At 46.0% G+C, this 16,441-nt stretch overlaps 1 protein-coding gene across 1 annotated transcript in view; it reads right to left on the reverse strand.

Annotated features, from left to right (window-relative positions):
* The window catches only part of GRK7 (G protein-coupled receptor kinase 7), a 38,723-nt gene that overhangs the window by 11,289 nt on the left and 10,993 nt on the right, over positions 1-16,441 (reverse strand). The window contains exon 3 of the mRNA XM_002759535.6: positions 2,089-2,363. Within this exon, the coding sequence (XP_002759581.1) occupies positions 2,089-2,363 (275 nt within the window). The remainder of the gene's footprint in view (positions 1-2,088; positions 2,364-16,441) is intronic.

Here is a 16,441-nt window from a genome sequence, read left to right on the forward strand (position 1 = left end):
TATAGACGGTAATCTACTTTACTCCAAGTCTACTGATTCAAACATTAATCTCATCTAAAAATCTGCCCAGAAATATCTCAATAATATTTGATCAAGTATCTGAGTACTGTGGCCTAACGAACCTGACACATAAAATTAACCATCACACCCATAAACCCCCCACATTTTATATATGAGGATATTGAGACTCAAGGAAAGTAATTCAATTGCTTGAGGTAAAATGATCAGTATATAGCAGAGCTGGGACACGAATCTATGGCTGTGAATCTAAAGCTCTTGGTTTTCTCGCTACACAGCACACTCACTCACTGCCAAGGGTCTTTTCACAGGCAAGCTTTTACTTCTTCTTTCGTCTACAGTATCTTGTTTCTAAAGATAGGGTGTTGCTGTGTCACCCACGCTGGAGTACAGTGGCATGATTGTAGCTCACTGCAGTCTTGAGCTCCTGGGCTCAAGTGATCCTCCTACCTCAGCCTCCCAAGTAGCTGGGACTATAGGCATGCACTACTACACCTGGCTAATGTTTTTATTTTCCATAGAGGCAGGGTCTCTCTCTGTTGCTCAGGCTGGTCTTGAGCTTCTGGGCTCAAGTGATCCTCCCACCTTGGCCTCCCAAAGTGTTAGGATTACAGGCATCAGCCACTGTGCCTGGCCTTCTAAAATAGCTTGATCTTATTCTATCATAAATAATAAAACTTAGCTTCAATTTTAACTGTACTTAACAGCTGGCAACATCATATGTGCTCACTTAAATATTTTTTGAAGGACTGAGGATATCCTATGGGAGACACTTGAAAGGAATTTTCCAGAGCTATGACCATGAGTACTGATAGTTTTATGTTTTTATTTCAATTATGATTACTATTACTATTATTATTTTGAGACAGAGGCTTGCTCTGTTGTCCAGGCTGGAATGCAGTAGTGTGATCTTGGCTCTCTGCAACCTCTGCCTCCTGGGTTCGAGCGATTCTCCTGCCTCAACTTCCCAATTATCTGGGATTACAGGCAACTGCCACCACGCCTGGCTAGTTTTTGTTTTTTTAGTAGACATGGGGTTTCAACATATGTTGGCCAGGCTGGTCTTGAACTCCTAACCTCAGGTGATCTGCCCACCTTGGCCTCCCAAAGTGCTGGTGTGAGCCACCCTGCCCAGCTCAGAGGCGTGAGTCACTGTGCCCAGACTATTTTAATTATTTTAGAATAGATAACACTTCATCTTGTAAAACTGATCATTCGTGCTCATTAAACAACCTCCCATTTCTCCTCCCCTCAACCCCAGGCAACTGCCATTCTACTTTCTTTTTTCTTTTTTTTGAGACAGAGTCTCACTCTGTTGCCCAGGCTGGAATGCAGTGGCGCAACCTCTGTCCTTTGGGTTCAAGCAATTCTCCTGCCTCAGCCTCCAGAGTAGCTGGGATTATAGGCATCTGCCTGGCTAATTTTTGTAGTTTTAGTAGAGATGGGGTTTCACCATCTTGGCCAGGCTGGTCTTGAACTCCTGACCTCGTGATCCACCTGCCTCGGCCTCCCAAAATGCTGGGATTACAGGTGTGAGCCACCGCACCCGACCTTCTACTTTCTGTCTCTGTGACTGTGACTATTCCAGCTACCTCATACAAGTGGAATCATGCAATATTTGTTTTGTTTTATGGCTGCATGTGATTTTAATACATTTATTTTCTTAACATGGTTCAAGATACAAAAGAAAATAGGATGAGAGAGTGAAAATCCTTACTTGCATCCCTGCCCCCGGCCCCTAATTTCCCTTCATCTGACATAACCAATCTTGAAAATTCCTGAAATAGTCTATGCAACCATTTAAATTATGTATAGTTCTCTTTTCTTTTTTTTTAATGAAAGCTGTTTTGCACCTCACTTTTCCACTTTAAAATATATCTTGAAGATTGTTCCATAAAAAGTACTCATAGTGTTTGAAAGTATTAGAAATATTTAACCATATAATATGCAAATAAAAATAGGAAAATCATAATACTTAATTCCAAGACTCTGCCACACATTGAAAGTATTCTCCCAATCCCTTCGAACAATACTGGTGTCAGCAATCCTCTTTGTTGCAAGCTAATTTACCTGCATCCTAAACGTTGCTCTGGTTTCTTAGCCAAGAAGAGTCTGCAAATATCTTTTGCCTCCTCTGTGAAGTTGTCATGCTGGAATTTGACCTCGTCTTGCAGAGTTCTTTGCTTTAGATCCTCTTTACTGACCTTTTCCTTGTAATCTTTGAATGGTGTTCGTCCAGCAACCATTTCATAAATGCTGCATCCCATGGCAAACCAGTCCACAGGATAGGAGTAACTTACCTTCTCCATGAGGATCTCAGGGGCCATGTAACCGTTGGTTCCAGCCTGCAACATCCCAAACAAAACACAACACAACACAGAACAAAGACACTAAGGTGAGTGTAGCAGACACTGCCGATTGCTTACCTACTACACACTCTGCTTTTCTTCCCTTGTTCAGGGAACCCTACTTTGTTTGGGGCGGCAAAGTGTCTAACCTGTTCTTTTTGCTGCTTTCGCGGCAGCTTTGAGTGCAGCCAGGGGAGGCCATGTTACCCACTTTGGTCAATGAGATAGAGTAGGTGGCTAAGGGCGTCACGAAAAGGGAAGACCTAGCTGCTCTTGATGTGGGAAAATCGGTTACCTCTCTTAGGCTCATCACCTCATCTTTAAGATGAAGGGTTCAAGTGGATGTCTGTAAGATCCCCTAAGCTCTGCCTTTTTAAAAAAATTCACAAAAAATAGAAAATGAGATGCATATGGTTTTTAAAGGTTGAGCACTTTATTACTAATATTGAATGTTCATATATTATCTAATCCATGATGTTCCTTACTCTAGGTGCTGTGGAATAACATTAACCTCACACAGATCTGCCTGTCTCTGACTGAATAGTTAACACTGCCATTTTAATTGAGGAAATTCCACACACACATGAAATTTCGTTTTACATGCATGACTATGTATGATAGGCACACTTCTACTGACAATATATGCCAAATGCTCATTAGATTAAGTATATACATATTCACTTTATATATACCCATGCATATTTATATATAATACATGTGTTTATATATACTTGCATGTGTGATGAAATACACATAAAATTCACGATCTAAATCATTGTGCAGTGTGAGTTCATTCTCACTGTTGTGCAACCAATCTCTGTAAAACTGATGACTTATTCTCATTGAACAACTCCCATTTCTCTTCCCCTCAAACCCAGGCAACCGACATTTTACTTTGTGTCTCTAGGAATTTGACTACTCTAGGTACCTCATACAAGTGGAATCATGCAATATCTGTCTTTTTATGGCTGCATGTGATTTTAATACATTTATTTACTCAACACATTATTTAATGAAATCTACAACACACCTTGCAATTGTAAGGTATACATTTACTTTAGAATTATTTGTTTTGAGACCGAGTCTCACTCTGTCAGGCTGGAGTACAGTGTCCCGATTTCGGCTCACTGCAACCTCTACCTCCCAGGTTCAAGCTGTTCTCCTGCCTCAGCCTCCCAAGTAGCTGGGGTTACAGGCACCAGTCACCATGCCTGGCTAATTTTTGTATTTTTGGTGGAGATGGGGTTTCACTATGTTGGCCAGGCTGGTTTCAAACTCCTGACCTCAAGTGATCCTCCTGCCTCGGCCTCCCAAAGTGCTGCGATTATAGGTGTGAGCCACCGTGCCTGCCTGACTCCGACTTTTTGGAGAGCAATATGACAGAGAGCAATGGAAAACAAAAGGTCACAGACTGTTCCTATTTTTCAACTAGATTATTTAACTTTGGATTAGGTACCTCAAAGAAGACTCAGAAGAAAGAAAAAGGAATCTATATTGAGATATTCATAATTTCATTGATTCAGAATGGTCACAAACTGGAAATACCCAAAGGCCCATCAATAAGACAATAAACCAGTCTATTGTTAATACCAAGGAATGACTGTCACCCACTGATTACAACTATGCATTTCAGTACTTCAGGAAAGGTTGGAGAAGTTGCGTGCAGTGGTATGTACCTGCAGTCCCAGCTACTCAGAAGGCTGAAGTGGGAGGATCCCTTCAGTCAAGGACTTTGAGGCTGTAGTGCGATAGCCTAGCTGCTGCACTCCAGCCTGGGTAACTTAGTGAGACCCTGTCTCTAGGAAGAAAACATTAGAAAGTGTTGAGCTGTGCATTAGGTGTTTTATTTCTGGTTGCCTAAGTATTTTTTAATATAGTGCTCTAGAAATATGAAATTTCATTGATAATTTCTACATGGATCACAACAACAAAAAAACATAAATGATCCAAGCACTAACGAAGAATGATTGGCTTATACAAGAAAGTTCTGGAAGTGACTAGGGTCTAACGGGCTGTGCATGAGTCAGCATGGGACTGCTGTTTTCAGAGAAGCTGGTATATAATTTGGGTGACCATATGTTCCGGTTTGCTTGGGACAGTCCCAGTTTACATCTGTTGCCCTGACGTCTTGTCCAGTTTTGCATTTGTCCAGACAAAAAGGTCCTGTAGGCGCGTCTGAGGCCCAGGATACAGTCTTACTCATCTTTGTCCCCAAATCCAGGCACTCAGCACAGGGCCTCACCTGGTGCCTGCCATGTTGTTAAATAAATATCCGCATAGATGGTGACTATACCTTTTCCATTCATTACACAGGAAGCATTTGTTGAGTCATGCCCTGCAATGAATTTCCAGGATACCCAGACCTATAAGGCCTGGCCCTTGCCCTTGAGGATTTGAGACTGGCAGAGACAGACAGGTCAGAAGGTTGATTCAATAGAGTGTGGAGCACATGCAAGGAGGCCCAAGGGGTCAGTGTGTGCATGTGAGTGTATGTGATTATGTATGTGAGTGTATGTGTATGTAAGTGTGTGAGTGTGTGTTTGTGTGTGTGAATGTATGAGTGTGTATGTGTATGTGAGACGGTATGTGTGTATGTGTGTGGGTGTATGAGTGTGTATGAATGTGGTGAGTATGCATATGTGTGTGAGTGTGAGCCATGATCAAGCCACTGCACATCCAGCCTGGGTGACACATTGAAACTCTCTGTCACACACACACACACATACACACACACACATACACACGTGCAAATAGTATGAGAAAATTTCCCAGTACAGACAGCCATTGATTGCTAGATTGAGGGGCCAGCTGATAGCCATGATAGCCAGCACCATGGATGAAAACAGCCCCACACCAAAGTACGTCATTGAGAAATTTCATCATGTTGGTATACTGGACCACAAACCTCACGCACCTTCCTACATTCCCTCTACCACCTCCTTTTCTCTCCCTCTTGGACAGCTCTCTGTTGGCAGCACATCTAGGCTGGGCTGCCCTCCATTTTCAGAATTGGATGAAACACCATCCAGTGGGATAGGGAGCCTTATTTCCTGGGCAGCTGCTAATCAGCTGGATGACATGTCGGCAATATAGTTCTTTGGATAATCCTTGACCAATGGAAATGAGAGATGGGAGGGACTGGGCAGCTGCATCTCCTTCCTCCTCTCTCTCCTGTGCTTCCTCCTTGTGCCTTTCGCAGAAAAGTCCCTTGTGCCTGATAAACCAGCACTCAGCTGGACATCACATCCCCCTTCCCTCACTCTCCTTTTCCCTTCTGCATTCTATTATAAAAACTTTCAAGCATACAGCAAAGTTGAAAGAATTTCACACGAGCACCTTTGAAATATCCATTACCTAGAGTTTATCATTGACGTTTTTATCAGATTTTTTGAGATATAATTTAAATACCATGAAATCCATTCATTTAAAGTGTCCTAGCTGGGCATGGTGGTTCACATCTGTGATCCCAGCACTTTGGGAGGCCAAGGCGGGTGGATCACCTGAGGTCAGGAGTTTGAGACCAGGCTGGCCAACATGGCAAAACCCTGTCTCTACTAAAAACACATGCAAAAAATAGCTGGGCGTGGTAGTGTACACCTGTAGTCCCGCTATTCAGGAGGCGAGGCAGGAGAATCACTTGAACCCAGAAGGTGGAGGCTGCAGTGAGCCAAGATTGTGCCACTGCACTCCAGCCTGGGCAAGAGACAAGACTCCATCTCAAAAAGAAAAAAAAGCATACTGGATTTTAGTATATTTACAGAGCTGGGAAAACATTACCACAATCAATTTCAAAACATTTTCTTCACCCCCAAAAGAAATCCCATATCCTTTATCAGTCACTTTCATTCCTCTGCTCTTCCACCCTTAAGCAACTATTCATCTATTTTCCGTCTCTATGGAATTGTCTATGTTAGACACCTCATATAAATGGAATCATCCAATACATGGTCATTTGTGACTAGCTTCTTCCATTTAGCATGTTTTCAAGGCTCACCCATGTTGTAGCATGTATCAGTACTTCATTCCTTTCTTCCCCCAACCCCACCCCAAGCTGGAGTCTTGCTCTGTCGCCCAGGCTGGAGTGCAATGGTATAATCTTGGCTTACTGCAACCTCCACCTACCACCAAGGTTCAAGCGATTCTTCTTTCTCAGTCTTGCAAATAGCTAGGATTACAGGCTCATGCCATCATGCCTGGCTATTTTTTGTATTTTTAGTAGAGATGGGGTTTCACCATGTTGGCCAGGCTGGTCTTGAACTCCTGACTTCATGATCTGCCCATCTCAAAGTACTAGGATTACAGGCATGAGCCACTGCGCCCAGCCACTACTTCATTCCTTTCTATGGCCAAATAATATTTCCTATATATCATTAACATTTTACTAGATTTGCTTTATCAAATGTCTGTCAATCTATCCATCCTCTCTATCCATCCATTTAGTCAATCTTACATCTTTTATGTATTTACAAGTAAACTCACTTCTCTTTTTTCCAAGGCTTTGTACCTCCTAGGCTCAAGCAATCCTCCACTTCAGCCTCCTGAGTAGCTGGAACCACAGGGGCATGCCAACATGCCTGGCTAATTTTTTATTTTTTGGTACAGATGGGGTCTCTCTCTGTTTCCCAGGCGGGTCCTGGGATCCTCCTGCCTTGGCCTCTCAAAGTGCTGGGATCACAGGCATGAGCCACCACATCCGGCCTCTCCTAATAGTTCTTTGATCATTTTCTCCCTTCCGTTTTGTCTCTTCTCTTTATTTCAGAAATCCTGAACTTATCCTTTATGTTTATTACCTTTTGCTCCTAATGTCCACTTCTGCCTCTTATTTCCTTTTGAGGGCCATGGGGGTAGATGTCCCCTATTTTTTTCTCCAATTTTTATATATTTTTTTTAAATAGAAGAATTTTAAAAGAATTTTCCATAATAAAATTTTCCATTTTATTACGGAAAATTTCAAATATATACAAAATAGAGATTAAAACAGTAAACCCAATGTACTCTTCACCTGGCTTCAACAATTACCCATACATGGCCAATATTGTTTTATCTACGTCCCTTCCCCCTGCCCCTGACTATTCTAGTCACACATCATTTGTATTTCACTATGAATCTCAAAGAGATAAGGTCACTTGGAAAAAACACTAAAACAAAGCATTACAATAACATTATCTCATTGAAACAATAAGAAAAATTATTTAATACTAGCAAATATCTGGAAATATTTGTACTCCGACTGTCCTATTAACTTTTAAAACTAAAATTTAAACTTAAATCATACAATCATTTAAACAATCATTAAACTTTTGTTTAAATTTGGATCAAATGTGGTTCACACAATGATTGTCTCTTAAATCTCTTTTATAGGTTCCTCCTCTGTCTTTTTCCCCCACCTAGCAAGTTTTTGTTGAAAAAAAGGGGCCAAACTGTAGAGTTTCCCACAGTCAGACTTTGCTGACTGCATTCTTGTGGTGTCATTTAACATGTCCCTCTGTTCTTTGCATTTCTTGTCAATTGATGGCTAGACATAGAGGCTTAATTCTACTGAACTTTTCATTTTGCCAATATGATTTTATCGATATATAATTAACATACAATAATGTGTATAGTTCTTAGATGTTCAGCTCAATGAATTTTAATAATTAAATACACCCTTGTAAATACCACCCAAAAAGATATAAAACATTTCTGTCTGGCTGGGGGTGGTGGTTCACGCTTATAATCCCAGCACTTTGGGAGGCTGAGGTGGGCAGATCACGAGATCAAGAGATCTAGACCATCCTGGCTAACATGGTGAAACCCTGTCTCTACTAAAAATACAAAACTTAGCCAGGTGTGGTGGCAGGCACCTGTAATCCCAGCTACTTGGGAGGCTGAGGCAGGAGAATTGCTTGAACCTGGGAGGCGGAGGTTGCAGTGAGCCAAGATAGCACCACTGCACTCCAGCCTGGTGACAGAGTGAGATTCTGTCTCAAAACAAAACAAAACAAAACATTTCTGTCTTCCCAGAAAGTTCCCTTGTGCCCTTTGCCAGTCAGTTCTCCTCCCCACTTCTCAGGCAACCGCTTTCTGCTTTCTGTTACTATAGATTACTTTTGTCTGTCCTTGAATTTTGTATAAATGGAATTGTATAGTAGGTATTCTTTCATGTCTGATTTACTGTGTTTAACATATCTTTAAGGTTTGTCCATGTAATTCTGCAAATGCATTTACATATTTTTAATTTCCAAATGTCCTTGTTGTTCTCAGAATGTTCCTTGTTTTATAGCATTTGTTCTTGTTTCACGGAGGCCTTATTTTCTCTTTAATCTCAAAAGATATTAACTATAAATTTTGGCTGGGCATAGTGGCTCATGCCTGTAATCCCAGCACTTTGGGAGGCCAGGGCAGGCAGATCATGAGGTCAAGAGTTCAACACCAGCCTGGCCATCATGATGAAACCCCGTCTCTCCTAAAAATGCAAAACTTAGCTGGGCATGGTGGCATGTTCCTGTAATCCCAGCTATTCAGCAGGCAGAGGCAGGAGAATGGCTTGAACTGGGACGAGAGAGGCAGAGGTTGCAGTGAGCTGAGATAGCACCACTGCACTCCAGCCTCAGCTAAAGAGTGAGACTCTATCTTAAAAAAAAAGCTTTAAGAAATGATCGCTTCTATTCCCTGCACCATTCCTGTTTTCTAGTTCTTTTCCTTGGATTATTTTGGTTCTGTCTTTCATTTTGAAGAGCTTTTTTTTTTTTTTTAAATAAATGACAATTGATCTTTGTCTATTCATTTATATTTAAGAATGAAGCACCAAAAAGCTGATTATAAGCTATGTGGGGTCCAGCTTATCAACTGATGAGAGGGATCAGGTGGGTTATCTCCATACCCCACTCCATACACCTGCCCTCATTCGGGGAACTGAGATGGGGAAGGAGCTGTGGGTCTCCTTGAATACAGTATTTCACTTACACCCCTCCTCTGGGCCTCATGTTCTTTTATCTGGTTCCTTATGGCTCTGCTGGGGTGGCAGAGGCATAAAGAAAGACTATAAACAACATCCAAACAAAGCTGAGGCCATGCAGTCAGTAAGTTCTGCTCAGCAACATTTATTGTGAGCTTGTGCTGCGTGGCACCCGTCCAATGAGCACATTTCAAAGGTGAGTGACATTAAGGATTAAAGTTACTAATGAGGATACTGGATAAACGGAAGTTGCTCAGTAGAAGGTGTAGGGTGAAAGCGGACAACATACCTTGCCATGAACAAAGGATTGTGAAACACATGCTGAGAGAAAAATTGGAAATAATAATGGAAAACATTATTGAGTACTTATTCCATGCTAAATATTTTCTGTAGTGCTTTATGTGAATTCCTCTTTTAATCTCCATAATAACCCTATGAGATAGCAACCAGATTAGGAAACTGAACCATAGAGAGGTTAAATCTTACCTAAGATCACCAACTTAAGAATCACACACAGGCTGCATTTTTTTATTTGAGACTGAGTCTTACTCTGTCACCCAGGCTGGAGTGCAGTGGTGCAATCTCGGCTAACTGCAACCTCAGGTTCAAGTGATTCTCCTGCCTCAGTCTCCTGAGTAGGTGGGACTACCAGCATCTGCCACCACATTCGGCTAATTTTTTTTGTGTTTTTAGTAGAGATGGGGTTTCACCATGTTAGCTAGGCTGGTCTGGAACTCCCAACCTCAGGTGATCTGCTGCCTTGGCCTCCCAAAGTGCTGGGATTAGAGGCATAACCACCACACCTGGCCGGGCCTACGTTTTTAACGACTACATTATTCTCCCTCTATGGAAGTAGATGAAGTGACTTTTTCTCACCCCTCCAAGTTCCCTTCAGAATTTCTTTTCTCCCTTGTAGAGTCCCCTTCTTCCATCTCCCTATCTGCCCAGTGCTAAGTCCTTGATCTTTAGCATTCTTGCTAAAGATGCTTCCCTTCTCCTTATCCCAGTGAATTCTCCATTCTTTGCCTGTTCCAGGCTGGCTGGGCTGCTTCATACAGCAGAGGGTTCTGGGAGACGAAACCACAGCCATGCTCTGCAACCACCTCCCCAAGGAAATAAGTAAAGAATTGGCCAGTCATCTTTACAGCACTGTAGACCCCCTGGTATAGTGGAAAGAGCATGACACAGCACGCAGGAAGGCCTGAGATTAATTCCAAATAATATTCAGTACTATATTCACCTCTTGTCCTAAAGACGGAAAATGTCAGCCATGGAACTTGGAAGGGCACCACCTCCTTGAAGAGTGGAGGTATTTCACTGAGGAGAATGGAATTAGAGGCTCACGCCAGACTTTAAGCACCCACATTCCATCGCAGCCTCCAGCTGAAAAAATTAATTGCCTGCCCTTTATGCCATTTGTCTTCTGCATGTGAACTGCCTCCTCAGAGTAGGGTAGGAGGAGAGAACGCGCCAAGCTGCGTGGAGCAGGTCCAACCACGCTGACCTCTTACAGCTCAGTTTAACTCCTGCAGTGACACAGAGCCTGTGCCTCAGTCTCAGCAGCATCAGAGCAGTCTTGTTCAGTGCATGTGACCAGAACCGCCATGCCCAGGGCTGTAGGGATCACCTAAGTGTCAGCAGTAACAGACCTCTTAGTGGAGGGGTGTGTGTGTGTTTTATTCTTTTTCTTTTTTTGGTTTTGCCTTATTTTACTTTGGGTTTTGTGGTGCCCTTTGCAGACCCACACAGTCAACACCTGATCAGACAAAACCAAGTGTCCCCAGCATTGCACGACATGGAGCATCAGACCTCACCGGGTTTAGGAGGCCTGGCAGCGCCAGTGCCCCTCCCCCACCCCCTCAGGGGCAGCAGGAAGTCCTTCTAGTGCAGTAATCTCAAGCGGATTGTCCCATCAGGGCCACCTGTCACGTACAGGTGTCCAGACACTGGGGAGTCCATCGGGACCTGTCCAGATACCCCCTACATTGTTCTTGCTGTTGGGTGCTGGCGTCTTCCATTGACCCTGTAGCTGTCACTCTCAAGTGAGCTGGCAGGGCCCAGGCTGACCCTGGCCAGAGTCCCAGTGTGGCTCTGGACAACCAGGAACCAGACTGTGACCTCCGCAGTGCAGAGAACAGGGAGGGGCTTCTGGTGGAGCTGAGAGGCACAGTTCACATCTTAACAGTTTTACAGGTTCATGAAAAAGTATGTGTGCGCGCAGGTCCCTCAAGGTCAAGGACAGGAGCAGCCCTCCAGCTCCCATTAAGTCTGAAAACTTGGCAACCTCCAATTCCACTCTCGAGAGAAATGGCCTTGTCTGCCCCTGGGGTGGCCCGGCCAGGCTGGATCAGCGACGCAGGCGGGGAGAAAGGAGCAGGAAAGGAAGTTCCGCGATCCCGGCGCGGCCCAGCACACTGGCACGCCGAGCCAGAAACCGCCTGCAGATGCCTCTTCCCCCAGCTCATCACAAACCAGATCCACTCGACAGCACAATCCAAACAGAAGAGAGAATCAGAATGTACATCTTTTGTTTGCCGTGGCAGGAGAACTGTTGAGCAGAGGAAAAAAACAAGCTGAGCTTAGCGCTATCAGCTGTTTCCTGGGGCTCGCTCCTTCCTTCCTCCGAGGGGGGCCTGGCCGCTTTGTTCTCGTTCCCAGCTGCTCCTCTGCGCCTTTAAGCAGTGGCCTTTGCAGACCTTGGAGGAATGCGGCCCTAGGACCCCAGGGGACTTAGCTCGAGGCTCCGCCCGCCCCGCGTGCTCGGCTCCAGGCCGCAGAATCAGGAGCGCCTCGGTGCCGCGCGGGGGCCGCTCCTGCCCCTGGCTTCGCGGGGCTCGCGTTCTGCCGCCACTTCCTGGGCTGGGAGGGCGCATCCCATCAGAGGAGGCTTCCTGCTCTCCCTGACAACCCTGGAAGGACACTCGTTTCAGAGAGCCCACACAGGGAGCCCAAAAGAGGGGTCCCCACAATAACGCTTTTTGTAGGGATAGAGTCTGGGGTGAAAGGCTCCCATACTGGCGTTGGTTTGCTGTAGTTCAGGTCCCAGCTCTACCAGTTACAGGCTGGTCACCCACAGCCGCTTACTCAAGCTCTCTGAATCTCAACAGCTCTTGCCTCATAGGACTGCGATGAAGATTAAAACGACAAAACAGATTGGGTGCCGTCCCAAAGCCTGGTGCACAGCAGGCCTGCTAGCACAGTAGGTTATTAGCGACCTGGTTCCCATGCCCGGCTTCTGGTTGTCTCAGGCAGGACAGCTACACAAGACTCCATCAGACTGAAAAGCAGGGCCGGGCACATGGTCAGAGATCTGTAGTTCTGATTCCTGAGGATGTTCTTCTGTGGTTTCATGTGCTGCGAAGCTCTCTGGCAGCAGGCTGAGGCATACTTTCCATCGTGCCTCTAAGATGCTCAGAAGAAAACCACAAATGACACCCCACGCAGCTGTGAGAAAGCAAGACAACTGTGGGTGTCTGCTGGGCTCAACCCAGATGCCAGCTACTCACCTACTGCCCACTGCTGCAGCCTTGGGGTCCCCCTGGTTCCCTGTGCCTCACAGAGAACAAAGCACAGCTGCAGAGGTCACCTGAGCAACAGCAGTGCCTGTCAGGTGAGGCAGAAACAATTGCAACAGCGGGGATTGTGACTGAAGGTCTGACGCTTCTTGTACAATAATTTCTCAAGTGCTTACCAAGTGGCTGACCCCCGGCTAGGCATTTATCTACCTTGTTTCTTAATCTTCTCATCAATGCTAGAGGCAGGCATATTCTCAGAGAAGCAGTCTGACTTGCCTAAGGTCATGTGCGGGGCCTGCCCATGCGGCATGTTTGTGCCCATTAGAAGGCACTCCAAATGTCTTGGTGCATGGAGCAAACCAGCCTTTCCACGTGACGTCAGCCCTCCTGCTCCCATGCGGGGGGTCAGCTTATATGTCTGTACACAGCAGCCAGAGTAAGTGGCAGAACCAGGATTCAAACACTCAAGCTCTTGTCTCCTTGACTTGCAGGACCATATTTCATTAGCTGTGCATGATCTAAATGAATGCTCTGAGCTTCTAACATGTGTCTGTATTAGCTTAGATGATGCAGCAAGCTTTAGGTCCCTGAACTGTATCATCTTACATGCCAGCCCCCTCCTGCCACATCCTGCAGACCCCCTGGCCCAGCCTCTCCTTACTCCTGTGACTCCATTAGACAATGTGCAAGCCCACAGTTCCCTGAGCCTGCTTCCCTCCCAGCCTTTCCATGCTCATCCTAACTCCTTCTCTCTGATTGTAAGTCCATGGCTACTTTTTCTTTTAATATAGAGGCAGAATCTCAATTTGTTGCCCAGGCTGGTCTCCATCTGCTAGGCTCAAGTGATCCTTACACCTTGGCCTCCCAAAATGCTGGGATTACAGACATGAGCTACCACTCATGGCCCCGAGGTTGATTTTGTCACTTCCCTGCTGAAAACCTTTCACTGGTTTCCCAGCACCCTTGGCAATAGGTTCAAACTCCCCTTGTCCAAGTCCTCCAGCCCCTAGGGCCTGGTGTCTGCTCAACTCTCTAGTTGTAGCCTTTGTCACCCCTCCCCCCCATGACTCCATACTCCAGCCAGCTGCAAAGCCACTCTGTTCTGTGACTGAGCCCCAGGCCTCGTGCTGCTAGGACTTGATGCCAGGGTTTCAGCTGTGCACTGTGGACATTGTGGGCTGAGTCTGCTTTGTGTTGGGGCTGTGCTGTCCATTGTAAGATGTCTGGCAGTATCCCTGGCCTCTACCCACTAGATGCTGGCAGCACCTTCCCAGCCATGACAACCCAAACTATCTCCAGACATTGCCAAATATTCCCAGGAAGTTTGGCAAAACACCCCCCATTGAGGACTGTGGAGCTATGCTGATCCCTTAACCTGGCCCAGGCTCCTTCCCCTTCACCTGTCTATCTTCAAGCCTTTTAAATCTTAACTTGGTTGTCCCTTCCTCTTCAAAGCCCTTCCTGACCCTGTGACTCCAGGTCCTCATGTTGGGCTGGGTGCCCTCCCTACATAGTCAGCTCAGACAACCCTGATCACCCATATTATCAATGCCCAGGCCCTTGTCCGTCTCTTTCCTCTCCTGGAACTTCATGAAGGCAGGCATTTGTGTGCCTGGTTCCCTGCTTAGTACTCAGAACCTAAGTCTGTGCTTGCGACACAGCCTTACCTAACAAACCATTCTTGACACCCCGTCTCCCTTAACCCCAAATGCAAACCATCACTGAGGCCTATTTGTTCTGAAATGTTATATCGCCCCAATTCATTCACTGCGTTCTGTCTCCACTACTCCCTCTGTGGTCTGAGCCCCATCACCTCTTACCTGAATTACAAAAGACCACAAGCTACCTGAATCTCCTCTAATCTGTTTTCACTTCACCTGGGGTTATCTTTTCAAAACAAAATTCCACACATGTTGTCCCCTTCATGAAATCCCGCCAAAGTGCTTCCAGTGTTCAGAGGCAATCACCGAAAGTCCTTAACATGGCTCGTAATGCCAGGTTCCATGTGGCCCCTGCCGCCTCTCCATTTCCTCTCAAACCACATTTCCTCTTACGATGTGCTTTTCATTTCCTGGCTTCCTTTCATTTCCCTGAAAGCAACAGGTACTTGACCAGACTGTTCCCATGGCCTGAAATGTTCTTCCCCACCAGTCGGTGGTACTTGGCCTCAATCCCTTCTTCAGGTCTTGGCCCCTGCCCTCCAGCTGCTGGGGCTAGGTCAGTTTCCAGTGCCCTCAGACAGGGCCCGGTGCTCAGAGGCATACCTGTGCTAGGGTTTAATGCTGTTTGTAATCATTTATCTTTGCATTTGTGTCTTTTAAGTGAAGTCCAATGAGCTGATGGAACCGAGGACTTGGAGCCTCAGCTCACAGAGTCCCCCTCCCCCACCTCCTTGCCTCCCAGGGATGGGTTCATGGCTGTCTGCTTACCCACCTCCCACCTCTACCCTCACCCCTACCAGCGACTATTGCCACTTCCTGCCTGGTAGAGGCCTGGACTCAGGTGCAGGGAGGGCTGGGGTCAGGCACCTGCTTCCTCAGGTCCACTAGTGGGATGGAGCCCTGGGCGCCTGTGAGGGTCTCTACTCACTCCTTGAGTGTCCCAGAGCCTGGGGGAGTATGACATTAAATAGCAAATCCAAACCCCATAACTGTTGAAAAATACAGCATGGAAGGAAGCTTTTTCCTGATATTTGAAGAAGAGGTTCTATATTTTTATTTCATAGTGAGCCCCTAAAATTATATAGTCAGGCTTGGCTGGGGCCGTTGTGTGCTGGAGGTTCACAGCTGCACCCCTCCCTGGGAACTGCCCTCTGCAGCAGGGACGGTATCCCAGGCTTCCGCCCCCTTCTGGCAGCTGCTCATGGTCACTGACTGCATCATTAGGGATACACGAGCCTGGACCCTACTTCAGTTTGAGACAACTGAGAAGGGTCATCCCAACTCCAGAGCTCCCTTCCTGAAGGATGATGAGGTCTTAGTCCCCATCCTACCCCCACCCCGCATCGGGGGTCAGGTTCTCTCTGCCTAGTCCTGCCTCCCTCATGGCTGCATCTCAGGAGTGCACCTGAGTAGAAAAAACAAACTCAGTTTCTCCCACAATACTCTCAAAACACAGACCAGCCATCCATCCATTCTGCAGCACACGCCAGCTGGATGTCCTCTAATTCAAATCCATTATGACGCTATCTCCTGGAGACAGTGCCAGGCCCCACAGGGTGAGGGCTCAGTCCCCAAGGTTTTCCCCAGACTTTGAATGCCAGTGGCAATTCTAGGCCTCCGGAACTTCCGACCCGCCAGCTACAGACTGAGGTTCCCACAAACCTCTCTTTGGGTTCCATTAATTTGCTAGAGCAGCTCACAGAACGCAGGGAAACACTTACGTTTTCTGGTTTACTATAAGGGATATTTTAAAGGACACAAATAAGCAGCCAAATGAAGAGACATACAGGGCAAGTCTGGAAGGGCTCCAAGTGCAGAAGCTTCTGTCCCCACGGAGTCGGGGTGAGCCACACTCCCAGCACGTGGCTGTGTTCTTGTTTGGCTATCAGGAAGCTCTCTGAACCCTGCCCTTTTGGGTTTTTATGGAGGCTTCATTACACAGGCATGACTGATAAAACCATT

The sequence above is a fragment of the Callithrix jacchus genome, chromosome 17 (assembly GCF_049354715.1).
Source record: "Callithrix jacchus isolate 240 chromosome 17, calJac240_pri, whole genome shotgun sequence".
Lineage (NCBI taxonomy): Eukaryota > Metazoa > Chordata > Mammalia > Primates > Cebidae > Callithrix > Callithrix jacchus.